This window comes from Camarhynchus parvulus, chromosome 2, assembly GCF_901933205.1.
Source record: "Camarhynchus parvulus chromosome 2, STF_HiC, whole genome shotgun sequence".
In the NCBI taxonomy this organism is placed as follows: domain Eukaryota; kingdom Metazoa; phylum Chordata; class Aves; order Passeriformes; family Thraupidae; genus Camarhynchus; species Camarhynchus parvulus.
Window position 1 is genome coordinate 56,005,170 of NC_044572.1, and position 25,097 is coordinate 56,030,266.

The 25,097-nt window shown below is 37.6% G+C and overlaps 1 protein-coding gene across 14 annotated transcripts in view; it reads right to left on the reverse strand.

Annotated features, from left to right (window-relative positions):
• The window catches only part of TNS3 (tensin 3), a 197,588-nt gene that overhangs the window by 56,587 nt on the left and 115,904 nt on the right, over positions 1–25,097 (reverse strand). For 13 of the 14 annotated variants that reach the window (XM_030971037.1, XM_030971044.1, XM_030971040.1 and 10 more), the window contains one exon: positions 21,973–22,077. The exons of the other annotated variant lie outside the window; for it this stretch is intronic. In XM_030971037.1, the coding sequence (XP_030826897.1) occupies positions 21,973–22,077 (105 nt within the window). The remainder of the gene's footprint in view (positions 1–21,972; positions 22,078–25,097) is intronic. 14 annotated transcript variants of the gene reach the window in all.

Genomic DNA, 25,097 nt, shown 5'->3' on the forward strand with positions numbered 1-25,097 from the left:
ATGAACTTCCAAACTAGGAAACTTTTCTAGGCAATACCCATTTAGAAAAAGCATTATGCAGAAATTGTACTCAAAATTATAATTAATTCATTTGTCTTTATAATGGCAAGAAAAGTGGTCTGGTTGGAAAAAGTTTTGGGGACAAACCACTGACAAAGTTCCATCAGTTAAAATACTTACCTACTAAAGGTTATACGATAGTTTTAATAGATTTCAGCTAAAGTAAAGGACAATCTTTTACTTTATAGGGTCTAGGAACTATTATTTGTCTGATGTTGGTTTTAAAAACAGCACATGCAAAACACCAAAATACTCCTTTTCAGAAAAAGTTATCAAACTGAGCAAAAAGGAAAATAACTCCTCTTGCTGTAAAATTTCTCTGTGGATCAAGTGTAAATTCCTTGTTGAAAAGGGCTGCTATGCATGAGGCTGAATGTCTGTATACAATACTTAAAAACAATATTTTTGAAAGAAGATTTATCAAAAATACAGGCAACAGACAGTTTCTCAGGCTCTTTCATGCTGTGATTTCTCATAAGCTCCCACAATCTTCTAGGGCTAAGAGGCATACTTGGTGTTTCATGTGAAGTATTTTGATAGAGTTACAATAAATTGCAGGATTAAAAAACAACAACAACAACAACAACAAAAAACCAAAAAAAACCCCAACAAACAAAAAAAAACCAAAAAAGCAAAAACAGAACTAGGAGTAACTACTTGGTGGGGTTTTTTTACTGTATGCTTGGTTTTGAGTTAAAAAACTAGAAAACAATAAAAAACCCCACTTTGTTTGGAATAGTTGTGTATCCTGACAAAACACAGACTTGAAAACAGGTCTGAACTGGAATGCAGTGAAGTAAATACAGAACTAGTACATAGTAATGTAGTAATTCAAATTATAAAGTCTTCTTGTCTGACTGTTCTGTTACTCAAAACTAGGCTCTATGCCTTAAAAATGCTAGTCAGACTAAATACTGTAGTGGGTTGACCTTGGCTCTCATGCCAGGTGCCAACCAAGCCACTTTATCAACTTCCCTTCCCAGGGAACCAGAGAGAAAAATAAGGTGGAAAAGTTTGAGATAAGGCAGTTTATTAAAGCAAGAAAAAAACGAAAGTTTGCGTGCATAAGCAAAGGGGGGAAAAGTGATCTCTACCATCCAGCAGAGAGTAATGTTCAGCCACTTCCCAGAAAGCAGGACTTCCACACAAAGCGGTTGCTCCAAAAGGCAGACATAGCAAAATAACAAATACCCCCATTCCTCTTCCTTGTTGCAGCTTTTATATCTGAGCTGACATCATATGGTATGGAATTTCCCTTTGGTTAACTTGGGTCAGCTGTTTTTACCTAGTTGGGTCTCCTTCCAGGGTATTACCCACTCTCAGCCCACTTGATGGAAGGAGGGGATGTTAAATTGTTAAAAGAGACAGTGCTGATGGTGTGCCAGTGCTGCTCAGCAGCAGACAAAACACTGGTATATTATCAACACTTTTCCAGCTACCAATGCAAAAGCACAGCACTGTGAGGGCTCCCAAAGGACAATTAACTCCAGCTCAGCCAGACCAAATACAATACCTCACACAAGATCAAACATTCCAGCATGCAGATTTGGTTCTCCTTGCAGAAATGGTAAGTACAAAAAACCTGTCAAATTCTCAAGTACAGCCATGGAAGTAACAGAAAACCTTTGTGTATCTCCCTCTCTTAGCCCTTCCAGTACCATCATACATTACCATACAAGCATAGTGGCAGAAGTACAGACAAAAAGACAAACACACTGACAGTGGGCTACTGACCCAAGGGTCTTGCGCATGTGCACTCTGTAAGATTCAGAGATAACCCTGTCCAGTACTTCTTCCACTAGTACAAAATTATCAAATTTATTTGCGCCGGCAGTTTATATACAAGCACGAACGGGACGGGACTACTGTGGATGTGTCGGAACCGTTTATTTTCCAGAATCTTTATAATACATAGTTTTGCCTATGCAAAGATCCTGACAGTTCGCATCTAGGCAGCAAGCCAAAGAAACTCACTTGTTACAAGTCACCAAATACTCATCTTAACCAATTACACAGAGAGAAAGCATATTGACAGTGATTCTATCCAATCAACATAAACACATGTAGCTGGGGTTAAAACAATACTTGCTTGTTCATTTATAAGAAGACAAAGCATAAAACCCTATTCATAATTTCAACCTTGCTATAGAAACTAATACATAGCTCTATTGTTCTATTCCTCACGTCTTCACTACAGCTTAACAAGATGCATCAGCAATATCCATAGCTCTGCTGCACTGAGGCCTGTCTGTTTTACCACAAACCTGAAACCCTCTAACTTTATAGATTCCTACATTATTCTGCATCTTGCTAGGAATGCTAGGCAACCCCAAATATTTGAGGATCTTCCAGCTGTAAATTGTACAGCTTCTACTCTGAAGAAGTGACACAAGTACAGCTTACTAAATATTTCACTTAGAAAAACAAACAAACAAACAAAATAAAAACCCCAAACAAACAAACAAAAGCAAAACCCACAAACAGAAAATTATGTGCTGCATTTATCTGTTAGTATCCCTAATTTAGCCTTAGCCTTAACTACTTTAGAATTCTCAGATAGCTTTTAAGTAAGTTAAAAAGCTTTTAAAAATAAACAACTTTAATAAATAAATAATAAATAATAATAACTTTAAGAAATAAATAACTTTAAGAAATAAATAGCTTTTAAACTTACTTAAAAGCTATCTCTCCTGGGTAACCAAAATTTTATTATATACCATATCTATCTGTGCCCAAGATTGTAATTGTCTCCTTAAGACCCAGTTCTGTGTCTGGAAACAGTGCCAGAGGTTGCCCAGGTTTCTTTACAAAGCTGAAGCACCCAAGCCAGGTTCTCTTCTCCCTGGTGGCTTTTGCTCAAGGCAGAGGCTTCACTTCCTCAGAGGTTGTTTCAGGTAGATTTTTCTGGGCTCACAAAAATAACAACTCAAAAAACTGAATTTCACAATCAGAAACTGTTTTCGAGTAAATGTTGCAAACTCTGTCAGCAGCACAAAGCCTGAGCTAGTCCCAGGGCTGGGTCACCCCACATTGATGCTGGGACACCATTTTAGGAAAAAGAACATCACTACTGAAAGTCTGGTTCACTACCAAGTTTCAAAAATCCTGTTATAGATGGATAATATGACGATTGGCTCTCACAATTAAAGGATGAATATTGTGTGCACGTTAATAGTAGTTTTGTTGATGTATGGTTATGTTATTGTAGTTTGTTGTTTGGACACCTTCTATTCTCCCCATAGTCCCCTTTCCCCTCCACTGTATTACTGCCACTGGGCAGCCTTGGTTGTCAGGGTTGTAAGGGACATGTGGAGGGAGACCGTGCACATTTGTCCCTTGCATATATATCCCTTGCACATATGTCCCTTGCATGAGGCAGTTGGGAATGGGGAACACCTCGCCTCCAAGGAAGTTGCAAGAAGGTTTCCACCAATGGATAGCAAAGAACAGTTGTGGCAGACTTTGGGCGGGGCCAGGGTTGCCTGATGCACCACCAGGGGTATAAAAGGCAGCGCAGCCATTTTGTGGATGAGCCCCTGGCAGTCAGCTAGACTCCCAGTGCTGTCCCTTTTTCCTTATTCAGTTCTTTGTTGTGTTGTTGAGGTTTAATAAACCTTTGAAATTTTAAAGTGAGCAGTCGTTTCTCACAATCCCTAAAGCAATTTCTGGAAATAATGGCTTCCCAAACAGAAGTCTCACTGATCATAAGTACGATGGTGAGCCTGACAGACATGACTTTTGATATTTACGCTAGAACTTGAGGAGCCATATTATGTGTCTACAAATGAAATGTGAAACATTAGAGTTTGGGACCTGCTGATTTTTGGCTCTAAATTTAACTATTAATACAATATTATTAGACTTCACAAGAAAACAAGCCTGATTGTGGGTCAAAATAATTTATTTGCAACTAGACAATTTGCTCTAATAGATAGCTGCCTTTTTAGGAACCAAAAAAAATACCACTGTGCATTATAAACAGATAAGAAGGAATGAAACTCATAGCTGAACAAAAATCCAGCTGTTCCTGAGGAGTCTGAATATTTAAACTTGCAGGTTCTAATTATGAAAATAAAATGTGTATTGCAAATATCAAAATTATTTTCTAATTTGCACAGCTGAAGGAAAACATTCTTAGATTAATTTCAAGTTTTTAAATTTAACTATCATCATAGAAGATATCATAAAACAGTTTGGGTTGCAAGGGATGACTAAACATCATCTAATTCAAACCCCCCTGCCATGGGCAGGGACACCTTTCACTTGACCAGGTTGCTCAAAGCCCCATCCAACTTGGCCTTGAGCACTTCCAGGGATGGGGCATCCACAACTTTTCTGTGCTGCTTGTTCCAGTTGTCTCTCCACCCTCTACTTATTCTTTATATCTCATCTAATTCTCTCCTCTTTCAGTTTAAAGACGGTCCTGTCACTACATGCTCTTGTAAATAATCTCCCTCCATTTTTCTTGTGGGCTCCCTTCAGGTACTGGAAGGCTGCAGTTAGGTCACCCCTTTTTTCCTTTCTCATTTCCAGACTGAACAAACCCAGTTCTCTCAGCCTTTCCTCACAGGGGATAAGGAAAACCATCCATCCTTCCAGACAACTTGGTGGCCTCCGCTGGTCTTGCTTCCTGTGGTGGGGACCCCCCATAGGTGTATGAAGCACTGCATGTGGTTCTCGCCAGAGTGGAGGGGGTGAATTACCTCCCTCACACTGCTGCCAACACTGCTTTTGATACAGCCCAGGACACATGGCTTTTCTGGGCTGCCAGAGCATGTTGCTGAGTTGTGTCCAGCCTCTCAACCACTAGCACTCCCAAGTCCTTCTCAGCAGGGTGTTCTTGATCTGTTCATCACCTAATTTGTATTGATACTGGGGGATGTCCCAACCCAGATGCAGCACCTTGAACTTGGTCTTATTAAACTATAAACTATATATATAAAAACTATAAATATATACAACCATAAATATATAAAAGCTATATACATATATGGTTTGTTTATTCATAAAACTAGGACAAATGAACTATTCAAATACTACAAACTTACAAAATACAAGGGTTTCTAGTCGTTCTTCTATTATATAACATCTTTATTTCATATTCTACCTTTTTCTTAAACGCAATTTCAGAATACCTTTGCACTAAGACGTTTAGATTTCGCTTTACCCTGGTCTTCATCCATGTGTTTGCCAAAAAGGGTGATACCCAACTTAATTGAAAAAGTAAAGCTATGCATATAGGCAGGCAACAGTTTTGAAAAAAGAAAATGAGAAAACATAATAGCAGTGCAAAATTTCATTCTTTACACCTTGCTAAGTAATGATTAGCACTGCAGAGGCCTTATAAATTCAATATCTGATCTCCATGCATGACTCAATCCCTGCTACCATTTTTCCAAGGAAGCAACACTTTAAAATGCACAGTAACATAGCTGTCAAAAACCAAGATTGCAACAGAGGTGACCTAAGAAATGCTGGAATTTAATTAACTAAAGGGGCCCACTTTCTTTCAACCTGACCACTCTTCCCAGGAGCTGTTCCAGCTCTCTGAACTGCCCAGGCTGAAGCCCAATAACATTCTCATGCTGAATCTGAATTACACACACACACTAACTGATTCTCCTAACTGAAAATCTTAGAGCAAAGGTTATGAGTGTATTTACACTCCTCTACCTGATACACAAAGAGTACCTTATTTAAAAATTATGACCTAAAATACTAACACATACCAAATTTAGTGACATCCTTCTAAGCCTGTGTTTTCCTGGCACTTCTCTTCTTGAAATCCAAATATCCAAAGGCAGGCTTGTGAATTAAAAATATTTCAGTCTCTAAGCCTTTTGACTTGTTCCCACAGCTATCCGCTGTCCATTCATCACTTGAGAAAACATAACAAATGAAAGCCAGCTAGGTAAACTCATACACCACAAATTCAGCAAGAGCTGTTCTGATCCAGTCCACCTGAACAAAAAGAAGATGATTGCAAATACACAGATTTTTTCAAACTGTACCCTTGTTCATGTTGCAGCAAGAAACATTATAGAAGATCTGTATTATCTTTTATCAACCTCATAAATAAATATTTTTACCTTCAGGCAAACCCGGACAAGTCCTGAGCGGCATTCTTTTGAAGTTAAATTATTTTATGTGTGCTTGTCTTTTCCTTTCTCTCTCTCTAACAAAGACAGGCCTTCATTCCTTACAAGCTCTCCCTCTGTACCTCCTACAAAATCCATAGAGAAATACATGTGGTTTGTATTTCCAGCTCTTGGAACCACAACAAAGCCACTTACATCTTTACTAGGCATGACCAGGAATTTTCTGCAATAGTCAATCAGTGGCATATTTACATCAACTAATATTCTCTAAGCAAAACTCTGCACATAGGAAAATCAAAGTTAGGGCAAACCCCCAAGCTTAAAAAGGCCAGAAATGTCTCTACTCCTGCTGTTTGAGCTGCAGCCACTGTTTCTGCTCCTGGAGGTAAGCAGTCTTGCTAAAGAATCGTGAGACTTCTATCAGCCAGAAAAAGCAAATGAAAATGTAAACACAAGGGAGGAGCCAGAGGACGCAATCATGTTCAATGAAATCTGAACTACTGCAACAAAGGAGGAGTGGAAAAAACTTGGCTGCAAAGGTAATTCCGTCTACAAGCTATTCCCTTACAGTGGTTCTTTTCACATTCTGTTTCAATATCCAAACAAAGCTGAGTGAATTTCAGTTTCTAGATCACTGACATAATTCTTCCCAAAATAAACAGCTGCTAGAAAAAGTTCTTCTCCTGCACTGACCAATCAGGCTAGACACTCATCCACATCTTCAAAAATTTGTGTATTGCCAGAATTCTCAGGCAAGAAAAGCTTTCTGCTTTCTGTAGCAGTAACACTTATTTTTATCTAGCTGCTGCTGCTCTCAAGCTCCCAGATCCCAGAAGGCTTTACTTTCTCCATCTCTGGAATGAATCACTTCAAACTAGGGGAAGTGAAGCTGTTAGTTCCTCCTTTACTAACAGCTATATCTCACCACAGAGCAGTCCACAAACTTCTACTCTAAATGTAATTCCAAATGTACAAATACATCGCTACCAGACAGCTGTGTCCTGGACAATGTTCATTGTCTATTGCAGGGACTGTCAGCACTTGAATGACTTGTCAGTTGAACAAAGGATAAAAGTGGTTCTTGCATCCCCAAAATACATCTACCTGTTCATTGTTTATGTAGGAGTTAAAAATTAAGTTCAAAGCTAATTCAGAAAGTACACACTTTTTGGTTCAAGTGTTGCTGTTCTTGCAAATCAGTAAATGGTTGCACATGAAACAAGTCAGAACTCTGATAAAAGACACAAAGCACACAACACACGCTATACTGGCAGTACTTTTCCAAAACCAGAGAACTGGGATGATCCTTTGGAATGATACAGAATTGCTGTTAAATTTGAAACCTCCCACATTTGCCTCAAAGATATGAAAAGAAACAGAGAAGTATATTAAAAACTCCTAATGCAAACTGATGAGTCTCACTTAAGATGCAAATTTAGTTTTAATCTCACTGCATTTTGGTCTTCTGTGAGGAAAAAATCCCAATTGTTCTCCTTGCTTCAATTACAGGCCTCTTTTGTGTGGTAATCACATATCCTCTGAACAGAGAGTGAGACACGATCTCCCAGGATTTTCCTGAGAAGCTGTAAGAAAGCTCAGAGAAAAGAATGAGAAACAATTCTTATCTTCACTTACTGCACCTTTTGTTGTGCACATATGAATGTGTTACAGAGATTTGTTTACCAAAGGGTGATTTCTTAACTGGACACTGGTCATGGTGTTTGGATTGATGGACCAATTGGATCTGTCTGTATCAGACTGTCTGCAAGGGCAATGGGTGGTACGGTATGGTATGGTATAATAATGAAATTGGTCAGCCTTCTGCAATCATGGAGTCAATGTAATTATTCCCTGTTCAGGGGCTCGCTGCTACAATACTTCTGCTCCTTCATAAGCTTGAACTGCATGTACATGCCAGTGATTTTGGACCATTAACACTAAGCATGCTTGAATGCAGGCTGAGGCTCAACACTGACACCTGCACCTACCTAGATTATGAGAAGAAACACAGACAACATAATAGCATCACTCCATAAATTAACTTACTCTATGGATAAGTTTACCTGAGACAGATTCATTCAGACAGGTCACCATGCTGCTCAAATTTTATTGTTCGAGATATAGAACAATATGGTGCTCTTGCTGCTGCTCCATCACAAGCATACTTTGGTACAACCACTACTTAAACCTATCCATGGATGTGTTTAGAAAGATGTTCTCTAACCATACCACTCAACCAATTTTGTTTCCCCAGTTATCAGTACCAGGCCTCCTGGGATGCATCACCTTTTTCAGTACTGGGTACTTCTGTCTGTGTGCACATTTCCACATCTGAGGTCAATTGGATTACTGGGTTCACCAGTCTGATCCACTCCAGATATAGATTTAAACTTTGTAAGCAAGGCTACAAGATACTCCTCTTCAAAATTTTTATGTGAACTGTTGCAAGTATAGATGATACCTGGACTGGTGCAAAGTGGCAGAAAAGGGTCATGCAAATGAACCAATCACAATGTACTGATTAAAAATTTGGGGAAAAATATATGGATTGTGAATCCGTGTCATCTTAGAACCTGGCATTGTCCAGTTGTAGTGCTTTCTGCAATCTGGAGACCCAGAACTGCATTTAGTGCAACTCCCAAACTGTGACATAAAAAGTAGGTAAGTAGGTCCTGATTACATAAATTGGTTCAAGAGTGTGAGATCAATTTCTGATTCATAAACATTAATCTGGCAATCCTTTAATAAGTTTTTAAAGAGCTTTTAGAAAAATATTATTTGATGGTAACAGAATTTAACTAGAAAAGAAGGAAGAAGGTATGAAGTCATCTATCACTTTTTTCCTTAACCTAATCCAAGCAAACCTGATATTCATACATGCATTTCATTTTAAACAAAATGAGTTTTCCAACATGAAAGAGCAGTACTTAGGTCATCAGGAAATTATTTGGTTTGCTAAGTTTCTCAAGTCCCTGAGTATAACAGAAAAATAAAGGAGGCTGAAGAAAACAAGGCGTGTTATCACAAAACCAAAATGTGAACAAACACTCTGAAAGGAAAACACCTGGGATTGTTGTTAGTAAAATGCTAACAAACAGAACACACAGGATCACATGAAGTCCTTAAACCTTGAATCTTGAGAAGCAGAAAAGAGGACGTCTAAGACCCAACAGAACATTTATCTGTGCAAAGGTTAAGATGAATTTTGCCAGTCAAAAGGATCACATTTGTACTTTAATGTTTTTACAACTACACTGGAGCAAGAAAAAACTGCTTCACAAAGTACAAGTTTCTAGACCAGAGGCTAGCTGCTGTTCAGCCCGTATGGAACATGGGCAGAGTCATCCTTAGGCTCATCCTTAGAATACTACTGTAATTTATCATCCCACTTTTGCCCACCTGGGATCAACAGAAAATCATACTTGTTCCACAATCCGAAGTACAAAGAATAGACTGATACATTTACAACTGTCGCCCAATATACAGAAGCTACTGTGTCATTTTCATTCTACTTCTGCAAAATTTTTTCAGCTATTTTAAGCAAAGACTCAACTTGAAGTACCTTGTGCTTGGATAACCAGCAAAAGAACAATGTAACATCACAGTACAGAAACGCTGCCACAAGAACAAAACACTAAGTAAAGTTTAAGGGTATTTCAAAGTCACTAAACTACATGAAACTATCTCCGTTTGTTCCTATCAAAAACAAAGCTCATCTTCAGGAACACTTCAATAATTTGCAAGTGCATACTCCAAATGCTGATGTTCAGAATCCATCATTTTTCTTTCAAACAGCTGAAACAGCACACACACCATGAGTCATGGCATTTTTCTTACTACACTGCTAGTCTTTCAGCAAAAATTAGTTATGGTCATCAAATATAAAGCAGCAGAAAAACACTGATGGCTCTACATGGTTGCGGAAAACTGTACAGAACCACACTGAAAGGCTTAAAGTGGCTGTCCAAAAGGTCAACATAATGAATTTATTCCTTTCTTTATATATGGAACATGTAGTTCCAGAGTATTGCCATTTGTAATAAAATTGCTCCATCACTCCATGGCACAATAAATTCATCTTTAGGTGTTTCTAAACAAGTACACATATCAAAAAAGGAAGCTCAGGTACACATATGTTTAGCAGAGCTCTTAATTTTCTAACTCACTAATTGAACTTAAAGGATTTTGCACTGGGACTTGTCATTTATTTTCAAGGATTAGAGGAAAAGTACAAGCAATATGGGGTAACCTTATATTGTGGATGTGACAGTCTGGTCAGAGAGAGAGAAAGCTAAATAAGTTTTCCCAGAATTGGCCTGGGAAGCTTTAGGGAGCTGGTGATAAACAATGATCACCAAATATTAAAAACAACCTGCAGATGGTGTTTTTCTAATAATCTGTTCTGCTATTTTTCTCATAAGATTGTTTACAAATGCGTGTCTTGTTAATTAGCCAATCATATGAAATGTATTGATTAAATGACCAGTCAGGTCCATCTGTAGTGAACTAAGCTATAAAAGAAGAGAGGATGAAATAAATGAGGCTTTTTTGCCTTCTGATCCGACTATGCGTCATCTCTGACTCAATGGTGACATTATATGATAATAATTATAGTATTTATTTCTTGTAAAAAAAAGTTTGAAGATGGTCTACACACATTCAACATAAGCATACACTAACATAACAAATCGTATATTTAGTGGAAAACTTATACTGTACCTAAATGACTTAAGAACAAAAGTTCTTCATACAAAGAATAGTTTATGCGTATTTACTGAAAGGAGCTCATGGAATATACTGACACAGAAAACTTTAGATGAATTTTAGAAGTTTAGCGAGTTCCTTAAAAGGGTAACAGTTTAGGCAACATGCTTCAAGGTTCAAACAAGACAGAGAAAAACATTATCTAGCCATACCACTTGAGAGAGAGTTCACTGCTCTGGGCCATCTCAGAAGCTGTACAGACCCTTCTACCTGGAACTCCAAGAACAGAGAAAATGTAAACAATGAAAAAGGGATGTAGTAATGCAACTTTTACTTCCACAGCTGGAGAGAGCATGTCAGCAGTAAGAAATAGGATTGGGTTCTGACAAAAAAATTTCCCTCTGATTACTGAAAGTTGCCTCCATCTATTCAGTCTGGAAGGAGTTTGAACTAGTGCTCTTCTTCAGCATTTGGATTCTGCCCATGTTTGAATGCAGAATCTAGAGCAGGTATGATAAATATGAAGGTAGACCTGCAGTCTACCCCATCTCTCACTTTCCTCTTGCTTAGCAGTCTGATCCAAAGCTTTCTGATGTCCAGGGAAATCTTTGAAAAGAACTTAAGCCTTAAACAAAAGGAATCACAGATTAATATTTAACACTTAAGTGAAACTGCTGGAGCAGGGATAGAGGTGTCCAGGGATCAATTTGGATAACATTTGATCGCTTTCTGGGATCAATACATGATAACAAATTGTACTATCTCTAGTAATGCTTCCCTTACAAAAAACAAGCAAAGCACTAGAGGTAACTGCACTAAAGGCTATTAATATTATGTGTACAGCTAAAATTCTTCTGTCACTTAAAAAATTTTAATCTCCTGGTTTGGAGGAATTTATTTAACCACAATTTACTGTCAGAAGTGTCTGTGGTCCATAGTGCTAAGAAAACACTTACAGAGTATTAAGCTTTACTCTGTACAGACTACTGAACATAACAGGCACCTCTTCAAAATCCAGACATTAAAACCTAAAACTATGGGACTCAAAAGGGTGAGTCTTTTATTATGGTCTTTTCCAAAGTCAAGGAAAAAATCCACATATTTGAGGTGGTTGTTCATGTACTAACACCATCTTGGAAACACATGCAAGGAAATAAAAAACTTTTCTACATATCAGTATTTGTAGAAGATGCTTCCTGCAGAAACCTTTCCAGGAAAAGTCCTCAGTTCTTCCGTGAGTATTCAATGGTAGAAACTTTACACATATTGTTTAATTAACCAGTGTCCCAGACACTGTCACAGACAGTTACAGGATAGTCCAAATAAATCTCAGCATGATAAACTTGCTGAAAGAGCCCTCCTTCAAAAAAACCTACTTGTCATAGAATCAAGCCTTCCTGACCAAAGCACCTTCATAACAAAAGAACACATTTTGAACAAGCTTTATAATCAACAGAACAAACTTGCCTATGGGGAGAAAAGTGTGAACATCACAAAATCATTATCCTATAAAAGGAGTGTTACAGTGGCCAGCTGAAACCACCAAGCAGGACCAAGAGAGTCACTGGAAAGAAGTCTAGCCAAAAAAGGAAAGGTACATAACGTTAAAAGACCAGCAAAAGGGCAGAAATTACTCTCAATCAGAACAATATGATTACTTCAGGATTCACCAGAAAAAGGATTGCTATTGTTTCATGGTGGCCTAAAAAAACCTGTCTCTTGTTCTGTAAGTCTTCCCAGAGATTTGTCATTTGACATTCATAACTTGGTTATTAATTTGGTATCTTAATTCAAGTTCATTCATGCACATGCAATGATTCTATAACTTCTTACATAATGTACAAATGGTATCATGACTGATAATGCCATCTATTCACATTTCCTTTGTTTACTAGAGTAAACACTCACATATATATGACGCATAAGGTAGTTTAGTGTATGCATACCTTGGTGCGGACACAGAGTGGGGATTTAATTGCTCCTCCTGGTCTTAGGAAATAATCAAATCCTGATTTGTACTAAGACATTTTGGAGTGTTTCTTCCTTATACTTTTAATCTCTGATGCTACCATGCTAATTTTACTCTCAAGCAAGTACAGTGTTAAAATATATCCAATACCTATAACATCAAGAAAGTTATTTTTCCTTGTCTAATGAAGCTAAACAGGTGGGATGCCCTATTGCTTTCAAAAGAAGGAGGAAGAGTTGTCCAGGAAGCAGGTGCAGGGAAGGAATACTCCTGTGGCAGAGGCTTGCCTCTGATGCCTTTTTCAAGCTTACCTAGAAACACAGGCCAGACAAAGTTCAAAGAATAAAAGCGGATACATTTAATAAAGGGCCTTCAGGTATATTAAGGGCAAGTGAAGCCTCCCCAAAGGGCTACACCCAAAATGAACAATGGTCATGAGTTTTTCAGACAGATATAAGTTTGGTCTATTTACATATCAGAGGTTAATCCTCCAAGCTTCAGGTAATGAAGTCATATTCCCCCCCAGTTTGCTCTCCCCTCAATTCACTTTTCTTTATACTTTTTGAGGCCTGAGGCTGTAGGGTGTCATTGAGTTTCAGGCCTAGAGGAATTGTTTTGTCTGACTAAAACATGTAGACAGTAGCTAACACTTTATATGGAGGTTAGAGTTATGCACTAATGCAGTACAGGATTTGAAAAATAAGAAGGCTAAAATCTGAAGGCATCACCTCTTGCAACTCTTTATTCAACCTTGTCCATTAAACAGGTTGTAAGATTGGGTGAAGCGACTTTTTCTGTTGTATCTGTACATGGGAAGAGATATTGATTTGGACATCAGTGTTTAAATTAACAACATTAACAACCATAGATTGAAGCTGACATGACTAAGAAACAGGCACATGATAAAAGATAAAGACAAACCTACTAAAAAAACCATATAAGCTGGGCAAATATAGACTTGGTTGAAAAAGCAGTGTTACATGGCCTCTAATGCTAGTTAATGCTAGTCTGTTGTGGTAGATTGTTTGGTTTTTAGTTGGGGTGGGAGTCCACGGGCTGCGGGGTTGGTTCTCTATGGGGACCTGGCAGAATCAGTCAGTGGGCTAGTTTTGAAGACACCTGGTTAAACCACCTAAAATAGCTGGTTAAACCACTTAAAAGAGCTGGTTAAACCACTTAAAATAGCTGAGTGCTCCTCTGTGGAAAAACACATTCAGAACCAAACAAAGCCTGAGAAAAGCTCTCTTGCTTCCAGCCTTTGAACAGGTAACTGTCCAGGCTGGCCCCTTCCTGGAAAGTCTGCCAGGCCCCATCCCAGCGGGGTGGCCAGGGCCAGCAGGACCAGGCCCCTTCCCAGCAGGACCAGGCCCCTTCCCAGCAGAGCCCATCAGTCCATACTACCAGGGGCCACCCCAACACCAGGAGCAACCAGATGGCTGGGATCAGCACTGGGAGTGGCCCCGCAGCCGGCACAGGGGGCAGCCTCGAGGCCAGGAGTGGCCATGTGGCTGGGACTGCACGGCCAAAATCAGCACGACTGGGGCAATGTCACACAGCTGCAGCTGTCTCGACATGGCTCACAATTAACTTTGTTTGCTTAGCTGATTTTAGCCTAGCTATGCTGTGGACAGAAGGACAAAAGCAGCGGCAGCAGTTTTTCCAGTGGCCCACTTGAAGAAAAGTCACAGGGTGGCACCATCAGCCAGCATGGCTTGCATAGTGCCAGCAAAGACCATGTGGTCAGCAGCGAGAGACACAGCACTTCCTTGATTGCGGAGCCTGTACAAGATTAACCTTTCAACACTGCAGAACTCTATAAAAACTGTTTCAATTTATAAAGCTTGAGAACAAACAAACCTACAAATACCAATTCTCTCCCAAATCAGGAAAAGGAAAGGGTGAAGACATGTAAAGAAAACAACATGGGACACTGAGGTCAGTGAAGACTGAGTCAAATTCTAGATGGGAGGAGATTGAGGAGATGCCTTAGTCTTGGACTGAAATTCTCTGCTAAGGCTATGGTGGAGATATAATTGATATATCAGACTTTATTTTTTCCCTGTAATTCATAGAATGCATTGGGGGGCTGTAGCATTCTAACTACAGCCATGAGCAGAAGCACCAGTGTTGAAATAAGCAGATGTTGCAGTAACTGTAATCCAAAGAGAAGCTTGAACAGAGAGAGATCAGAAACTTTGCCCCAGGGATGAAAGAAGAAAACCACCATTCCCAGAGATAAAGGAAGAGAACTTGTATTTCTATACTAAAACAGCTCATCCTTAAAATAGTATCCCAACAAGGTGAAATGACCCATGGTGGTAGTTATGAGAAAAAACTTCAAAAATGTGGGAGGGACTTCACGATTGCAGATTTCCAGGCACCTGCTGATTTGCTGTGACTTTAAAGCCACAAGAGAACTGTTTCGTGTGGAGAAGTCTCCATAGCATGGTAAGAGAGACTCCTCTTCCTAAGAGAACTGAAAAAAGACTGTTTTACAGGTGGTAAACTGACTGCAAGTCCTAGGTTTTGTCTCTTTACATTGTCAGTAAATGTAAAAGAAAGAAAAGAAGGCGTGGGAGGAAGAGAAGTGTTCTGAACAGAAGGTTTATTCTGATTTTCTTATTATATTTTTTGTATTATTCTTATTTCTTACAATTATTTTTTCTTTTACTTCTGTTAATAAAGTTTTTAATAAAGTTTTGAGCCTGTTTTGCCCTCCTCCTAATCCTTATCTCACAGCAGAAGATGAGTAAATAATTCTAGTGAGTGCACCAGTGAATTGGCCAGCACTAGACCCACTACATTAATCAGTGCATTGGCTGGGAAACTCAGAATAGCAGACCAAAACCACTACACTTAATTGTTGTTTCTGCCCAGTTTTTGAATCGAAACCACCACATAGCCACAGTCACATGTGTTACCTTCCTCCTAGTTTCTACTATCTGAATCTGCTGTTATGAAGAGAGAGGTCTTTTGCACAGTCTTACAAAAGTAGAACTGCAGAGAACATTTAAATGTCGCATAAACTACATTAACATCTATTAAACCACTCAAATTTCACCCTATGGTCTTTGAGTTTAGAAGCATAATGAAAGATTTTAACAAAGGGCTAGTGAATAAATCCTTGGGATAACAACACTGCCTATTACTGAGACAAGACAGAAATAAATTGGAGGACATTAAAATGCATTTTTTTCTTTTGAAAGCAAAAAATTGACTCTGCAGTAGCTTGGAAGTATTAGACAAGTGCAACCTGTGCTTCAGATAAACTTGTGTGCTGTAAAAAACATTGCCAAGGGATGTGGAGGCAAGTGTTCCCAGAAATGGAAATACAGGTAGTGAGAGGCAGGAAGCTCACAGAAAAAAATCACAGGCCTAGGGAACCCTGGTTCTCATCTCTCTTGTCTTCAAACATAAGACTTTCAATATTAGGTAAGGTAGAACTATTCCTCTTTGGCCCTTTGCATTTTGGGGGAGATTCTCTTTTTATCTGAGCTAAGTTTAAACTAAGCAGAACTGGTAAATGGTACCTAAGAAAATCACTGTCTCAGGGCACTAAGTAAAATACACATAATTTCTCACTTCAGACATTGTCTTATCTACATAGTTATATGTTTCGGTAAAAGGAAAAAAACTACTTTTCAACAGAACTGGACAGGCAAAGTTCTGGAGTTCAGCTCAGCACTTAAGTGAACACTCTAGGCTTTCAATGAAGTGTTCAGTGTATCTTATTATATAGTCCTAAAAGAGACAAGAAAGTAACTTTGAATGAGTAAATCCTTTGAAAGTCTGGCCCCTGGCTGCACTTAACTGTTGGCTCCTATGTGACCTATGCAAAATACTATAATAATTTTATTTTTGGTAACCAAAAAAAACCCAACAAAGTCAAACACAACCAAAAATCCCAAATCCCCAAAGCATAAGCCCAGAGAAAATATATTCCAGACCAATCTTAGTTTATCAAGCACAAATTTGAAAACATCTGTGTGAAATTATATTTACTCCCTAAAATATTGAGGTAACAAAAATTTAAGCCACAGTACTGTTAAAATTAATGCTGTATTAATGAGGAAGGCAAAAGAGAATTGCCTGTTGCTGCACACTTAGAAATGAAACCTTGTAATCCTATGTTTCTATTCAATGTTTCTAACATACTAAAGAAACCATCTTATATTAATTTTTTTCTCTTTGTCAGCTTCATTATTAAGTAGACAAACGAATTTAAATTATATCTGTTAAAGAAAAGAACATACAAAACTTCAAGAAATAGAAGAATTACGTTTTCTCAAAGAAAAATCAATTAAAAGCAGACACTCCACAATGTTTCAGATACTGTTTCAAGCCAGCAGCGTTTTATAGTGTAAATTTGTCTATATTCTATAGGCTTCCCTATTTTTACTGTCAAATAGAGGGGAATTGTTAGAGGACACATTTTTATCCCTACATTCTACCAAATTTCTCTTTGCCTCAAAAGATACTGCATCCAACTGGTGACTAAAAACTGAAATTAACATTTATTCACTAGGAATTTGTTCTTCAGCTTCACTCATCAGAAATAGCATCAAAGCTGCCATTTTCTTTGGTAGTCATCTGCATTCCTGTAAAGTGACAAAACGAAGCAGTTTTGCCTCAACTTTTGAGTTTTACATTCTTGAAGGGGCCTTTGCAAGCGTTTAACAACATAAGAGGGCACCTCCCTACTGAATAGCTATTTACCTTGGGTTAAAGAGGACAAAAAAAACCTCAGTAAAAGTCAAACATCCTCTCTCATCATTTGACATGGGTGCATACCAAAATGTTGGTTATTTATTGCATACATGGAGACACTTCCCAGATAGTTTCCTTTATGAGAAGAAAAAAGCAGAAGCAAACCAGTTTATAAATATTTGTCAATTTTTGACTGACTGTTGTTGATTTCAGTCACAAAAGACTAGAAAATTTGGAAAGCAACACTCCTGAGACAGGAATTTGGATTCACTCAGCCCTACCCTATTTGGATTAAAAACATCATTTTTTTGCCAGAGCTGTTTCTGTTCTAATTGTCAAGCACCACTGAGCAAGCAAAGGTAATTTGCTGGGAAACAAACAGCAAGGCTTTGTTGAGAAAGAAATTTAGGTATCTGCTTTGTAAAGACTAAATCAAAGTCCTTCATCTGTCATTTTAAGCAATTTTAACATGCACATGTGCTTCTCTTTCCACAGACTAGAGTTGGAAGACAAAAGAGTGCAGGGGGTTTTAGCAGTTGTTAAAATAAGTGAGATGTCTTAAAATGGAACACTGAACAAGAACCATGTGCATTTCTGTTGCCAATCCACTTAATTCAGTTGAACCAAAACAAATACTATTTTGGCCAACAATGAACTTTGGGTTTACCAATTTTCTTTATTAAAAAAAAAATTAAATCCTGTATCTCAGGCAACTGAATGCCACACACACAAATGGCATTTTCTCTCTAGAAATATTTTAGTTTGCTATCAGGATACTTAGAATAGACTTGAGATAAAGCAGTCAGACAGTGCAAAAGGAAGAGTAGCATTCATCTGTGCTTCCAATAATTCACTTTTTCTATTAAAATGAGTTTATGTTCTTTAGCAATGTATATTATTTTAGTATCTTTTTATTTCAATATCTTTTTGAAATCTTATTTCATTTTCAGAACACTTGAGAGCCCAGGCTTTTACCAGGATCCACTGGCAGGTTTCATATAAACTGATGGTTCCTATTCAAAAAAGACTTGCATTTTCAGCAGGAGGGAAGTGTTTAAGAACAGTATGTCTTATGCACTATGCCAAGTAATAATCCTGGAAATTATCACTGAGAGCTAAAAATAAATTCCTCAACAAAAGACAAATCAAACCTTTACCATTTACCTCAATTCCTCTGGTTTGGGGAGCTTTTTTCATTATTATTTGTCATTTCATATTTGAGAGAGATTTTGGAAGATACTACATGTGTGGCCACAGATATCTTGCTATTTTGCAGCAAATGAACAACCTTTTGTAAATCCATACGCATTTATTGTATGGTAAGTGACACTTTAAAGAAAAAAATAAGAGAACTCAGAAAGATCAAAAGTCATTTCTGTTCCTTTCTATCATAAAAGTCTTTCCTGATTTCAAAAACATAGGAAAAGCAAGACTTCTACACGGCAGTGGGAAGATCCGATTCTTCAGGTTCCAAATACTACACTTAAATGCATACTTTTACATCAGTGTAACAGAAGTCTCTGTGCTAATGTCTTGCTCAAGGAGGAGGAAATCTGATATAAATTGAAAATTAGGAACTTAATATAATTTTTCATCTATTATGGAGGACCACTTCCCAAGGGATCTGAAAAGAAGCAGTATTTATAAGAAGAAATGCAAATAATTTATTGCTTTCCAATTGTCAAAATTCCATAAGAATATTAAGAATGAAGGATAAAGAACTAAGTTCAGATAACAAACTGAATACAGCCTGCCTACATTCAACACCTATGTACACAATCTTATTAGCAAAGGATTCAAGATCATTTAAAAGGCAGTTGCTTGTCCATAATACTGTATCATGCCAGTAAATCAAGAGCCTTTGGGTATATTTTTCTTTTATCATGTCTTCCCATCCTTTGTTCTTTTGGTAATAAAGCCAAATAGTTGTACCATTTCAAAAGAGATATTACTCTCTTATTCACTTCTAATTTCTATTTTAACATAGCAACTTGGAAATACACATTCCATGCACGTATACCTACAAAACAATTCGTGTTCACAAGGCTCTGCTGTAGCCTTCCTGACCACCTTGGTAAGGAATTTCATGGGCTCACATTTTTTGAAATTAACAAAAAGGTGTATAATTGCAATATAAGAATCATCTGTCACACTAACATCTCATACTATTCCCACTGAAATTCCTGTGGGAAAACAGGTACAAGTAAAACCATGAAGACCAGCTTCTACATAAGGCTATGGGTTTAACTTAATGTAAAGTAGAACTGAAAAAGGTGCTCTATATATGACACTTCCTTGCATCTTAAACATATCACCACTGTTATGCACTTTCAAATGTGCCATGTATTGCACCTTTACATTTCTAAAGTACAGAAGAGATTCTCTCTCAGACTTCAGGATTACAGCTAAAGGCCTCATATTCTAAGGTTTTTGACTTTGATCACATTCTGGATGTGAAATCAGCATCTCCTCTTAGTGGTCTCTCACCTTAGAGAAAACTAGGATGCAATACACATTTTTTAACGCACAAGCATGATACTAAATATCTGCACAAACCCTAAAGAGAAGCTTGTCCTGGTGTTTATAAATCATACACAGAAAATGACCTAACTGCACTATATTTACCCTAAGCAGCAGACTAAGCTCAAACTTGTGTTAAGACCCCATCCTTAAGAGAAAAATATATCTGTTGCCTGTGTGTGTACTCCTCGTGATCTTTTGTCCAATCTATGCAGAGACATTTTTCTGCCTGCAATTCCATTATTGAATATCATAAGGCAACAGTCTGCCTCATAAATATTTACTTGAGAAAAGAATAACTATATACATCTAATCTTGTGGTATGTTTTCTAGCTTAAACTCAAGTGGGTTTTTTTGCAGATATACAATTAAATTCTTAATATCTATGCTATCATATCATATTTCTGGTCTATCTCAGGTAATTTAAAAAGTACCCTGCACACAAATTAGATATAAAAATCTATTAAATAGTACATATGACTTCTGAACAGCAGGCAAACAAGCTAGTTGTACTTGTAAATGGGCCCTGACCGACTCTTATCAAAGACATGAACAGCATACAGTTCTGTATCTTCCAACAGAGCGCTGCCTGCATGTTTATCTCTGCTTTCAACTTCCTGTATTGTTGTAGTTACCTACAATGCAATGCATGAGGATGGGAACGTCAAACCCATCTAGCTAATCAATCTCAGCAATTAAAAAATATTTGACATCAATGCATTGCTTGTTGAGGGCTAGGTATATGCAAAGGAAGGGGGAAAGGATGGCAGAGGGAGGAAGGGAAAGGAATCATAAATGATATTGAAACATCATGGGTAGGAATTAAGACATCACCTCCAGTCAAGATTCAGTCTCTCTGATGTTACTCCTAAAATACACTGCACAGTCTCATCCAACTCTGATGGCTCCCAATGGAGCAGTCTACCTGCTGCATAAAATGATTGTTCTCTTTCCACCATCTCTATTCTCCAGCTTTCTGCAGGTTAGAGTCTCCTGTGCATTAGGAAATACTCTTATTACAAGAGTGAGGCAGTGGTAGAAGGTCAAGCTCCCAGTAAGCTTCTGCCCTCACTGATGTGGTCATTAAATGGTCAATGCCAAATCCAGACTATAAAAATCAATTGAAACTGAACCTAGAGAGCAGCTACCTAAGTATCCTAGCTTCATGTGTCTCTCATTTGATAACAGGCAAGTTGTAAAAACAAGAACTTTGGCATCTATTCAATACCTTATCTCATGTTTTTACTTGTTAGAAGTCAGGTGTGCATGTGCACTGACATGTGCAGCCACAGGTGTAACATTCTGAGTCCTTACATGAAAACTACATCCATTAAAAGCACAGCATTCACTCAAGCAAAACATCAGGAGAGCATTCACACTGGAGTCAGAATCTGAAGGCAGTACTGGAGGTTCTCATCTTTTGCCATCTGATTACAGAAAAAAAAATCTAAAAAACCTGTAAACAAGTACATTTACAAAGGAAGATATGAAAATAGGCACATCCTTTACTGTTTGTTTATTAATAGCCTGGTGCATGTTCTGAAATACTCCAGATAACATAGTAACCAAAAGCTACAAACTCACCATATAATTTTGTTGTTCTTAAAATTCTGTATTAGAATTCCAAATAGAAGTTTTTGAACAAAGAGAAGAAGTCTCTAGGCAAATTTACAAGTAACTTCTATCAATCAGTTGTGTCTCAGTTCATTCTGTGTATTTACAGGAATCTCAACTACTACGGCTTTCTTTCCTAAATTAGAATCACTAATGCCAAATAGGGAAGGGTAGAAATCTACTTCACACATCAGTAAAGTGGCCTTAGCTTCAAGCAAATAAGGTCTCCTTTCTTCTTTCGAACACTCTGGAACTGTTGCAAAATGTTTTGCCCTGGTCTAATGTGACAAAATTACTCACCTTCCCCATCAGGGCTCATATTTTCATAGGAATCCCAGCGTATCAGTGGGTCTGATGTATTGTAATCAACTATTACTCCATGATCATTATGAAGGTGTTCACATCCTAAAATAAGACGTGTTTGAAACCAAAAATTATCAGTCACATATGTAATTATACACACACACATATGTACGTATGTAGCCTTCTGACAGACGTTTGCTCCCTGAATGGCAACACTCTATTCTGAAATGTAAGAAGCAGCAAAAGGGGAAGAAAGGTTTAATAAAACAGTTTAAAAAGAAGAAAAAAAGCTTAATTTATCATTTATCATTCAGAGAATTTTATCTTGAGTTTTTTGATTATGATGTAGGCTGATAACTTGGATCAGTCCCTAAACACAACTACCAAAGATGATCCACAAAGCCCTAGAGGGTCAGACATGATAAAGAGCTTCTGAGAATGAAACCATGAGTATCTATAAGGAGATGGTTCTAAAGGAATGATAAAATTAGACTTTGTAACAGATTTCATTCTAATTCATATAGATTATCATTCTGATACCAGAGCAATTTATCACTAAGGATAAACAGGAAGAGCTGAAAACTGTGACTTAATGTCCCTTCCAGTTCCCCCAAAGTGGCAGCTCTGCCGAATCTGAGACTAGACAGCTGGCTTTCAATGTGTTTTGCTGCATTTAAGTATGCTCTGCTGAACACACCTGGAATTTTCAGCAGTAACCCATGTTTTTGTGCCCTTAACAAGGCATTAAATAATGTTCAGGTTTTAAATGGATGCAGTGAGGAATTTAGGCATAATCCAGTGATTCAAAAGCCAAGCACAGGCATCAAGAATTCATGACCGTGAACTTGGCTTTGATACTGATACAAATCAAAGACTGTCTTTTCTGTCTAGATTAGGGAACAAAGAAATCGTGAGTTATCAAACCTTTGGTTGTGTCTACAAAGCAAGTCCTACTGTAAATTTTTCTAAAGCAACAGTATTATGCATATACTGTGACATTTAAAACAAAAATAGTTACAATTAGGAGTAGAATGCTATGATCCTGTACCTTTATATGCAGCCTGGAAAAAGCCATCTATAGAGAGTTTCTGTGATGACATTTGTCACAAGGCAGATTTATAAACTTTATTATTAAATATTCAAGGATCTTATATTCTTGGCAACTGCATTCTTTCTTAAAAATATCACAGTCAGTTATGTTCTAGAACACTGTGTCCAGCTTCAAGCTACAGAATACAAGAATTATATTAACAAATTGAAGCAAATTCAGGGAGCATGACCAGGGTGCTCAGGACTGGAAGATACTCCCTGTGAGGAAAAGTGGAGGGGTCAGGGCTTCTTCAGTCTGGAGATGAGATGGTCTTGACAAAGAGCTGACAGCAGCCTCCTGAAGGCTGTAGAGGAGACAGCCAGTTTGGAGCAAGGCAGAAGGAAAAGAATATTTGAAAATTATTTGAATAATTTGAATCTAGATCAATTTAGAGTCAACATGAGAAAAAATAATTCCACTGTGAGGACAGTCAGACATTTAAATAGCCCACCCACTGAGGCTGTGATGTCTCAGTCCTTGAAGTTTTTCATTATTTGACTGGACAAAGCTCTAGGGAAACTGGTCTGATCTTACAAATGAGCCTTGTTTCAGCAGGAGGATGGACCAGAGATACCCTGTAGTTATTCTAAAATTCTATAATATTTTCAGATGTGGAAAACTCATTTTGCAGAAATTGTAAGTATTTCAAGATGTCACCAAAAACCAGGAAATAAACTCTCCAACCAATTCATAGGTTAGAAAGCCAACATTACTAGCAGTGTTGGCTGCTTGAGGATTTCTCCTCAAAGCAGGTACTCCCAGTAACCTAACAGACCAGGTTATATTCCTGAAACAAATACATACTCATCACATTTCCTGAAAACATGCATATATGCTAATTATTTCTGTGGACTTATTTGGATATGGTTCCAGATTTTCTGATTAATATCTTCTCTTTGAGAATATTTCAAATGTGGTGATGTCATAATGTCCTTCTCTTATCTTTCTTTGTTCTGAGATAGATGATTCTTGTTCTTAAAACTAAGATCTCTACTAGTACATATTAATCACTAATATAAGTAAATAAGGAAGTATTAGCTGACACAAGCTGGCACAGATGTAGAGAATTAACACAAGGTGACATTTATCTCTGGTATTTGTATTAAGCACTCTATGGTGCAAAACTAAGCATTAACCATTATATAGAGATCATATACTATTGTGCTAAAGTTAAAGAATTTTTCAACGTCTTCCCAGACTGCTGCATAGACTTCTTCTTAAAAAAATATAACTTGTTGAGTAACAAAGGTGAGCTGCTCTTCCTAGCTAGTTAATTCCTCAGACAGCAACTGAATACAAATATCCCATTACTTAGAACCTTACTTTTCAACAGCTTGAAGCCTACAAAAAAATCCACACCTCTCATTTGTCATCTAAGGAAGGCAAACTTGAAAAAAATTTTGGTCCTTTTTTAGACATGTTAACTGGCCCATCTTCAAACATTTACTATCCAGAAACAATTAGAACAAGCAAGACAAATTCATTTATAAAACTGGTTTTCTTTTATGGCTTTCAAACAGGTTAAGTGAGATTTTTGTGCTCAGTTGGACAGAATCCAACTTCTTAGTGGCTATGGCCATAATTTTCTAGATTATCACACTCATGTGAAAAAAAGGGGGAAAAGATGCAATTCACAGGACAGTGAGGACACTGAATGGGAATATGTGTAATAGAGACAGTTAAGAGTATTTGGTTTTCAATCAGTCTTAGGCAGAATCCATTCTTTTTGGGACATCATAAAATTATTAAGAACACATTCATTAACAGAATTAAGCTGCAATGATCTGCATAATCTTAAATTCTTACTGCAAGTAAGAACTATCACATAATCTTAAACATATTGAAATAGAATTTTGGAAGCATGCAGAATATCCTACAAGCCAACTTCAAAGCAGAAGCATTTCCAAGAAAACTACAGCTGTGTCTCTTTATACTAAACTGAAGACAGTCCAAACTTCAATACTGCAAACATAATCAATTATGACAACATCCAAAAGAGGTTATGGGATGGGCCACTGCTGTTACTTATGCT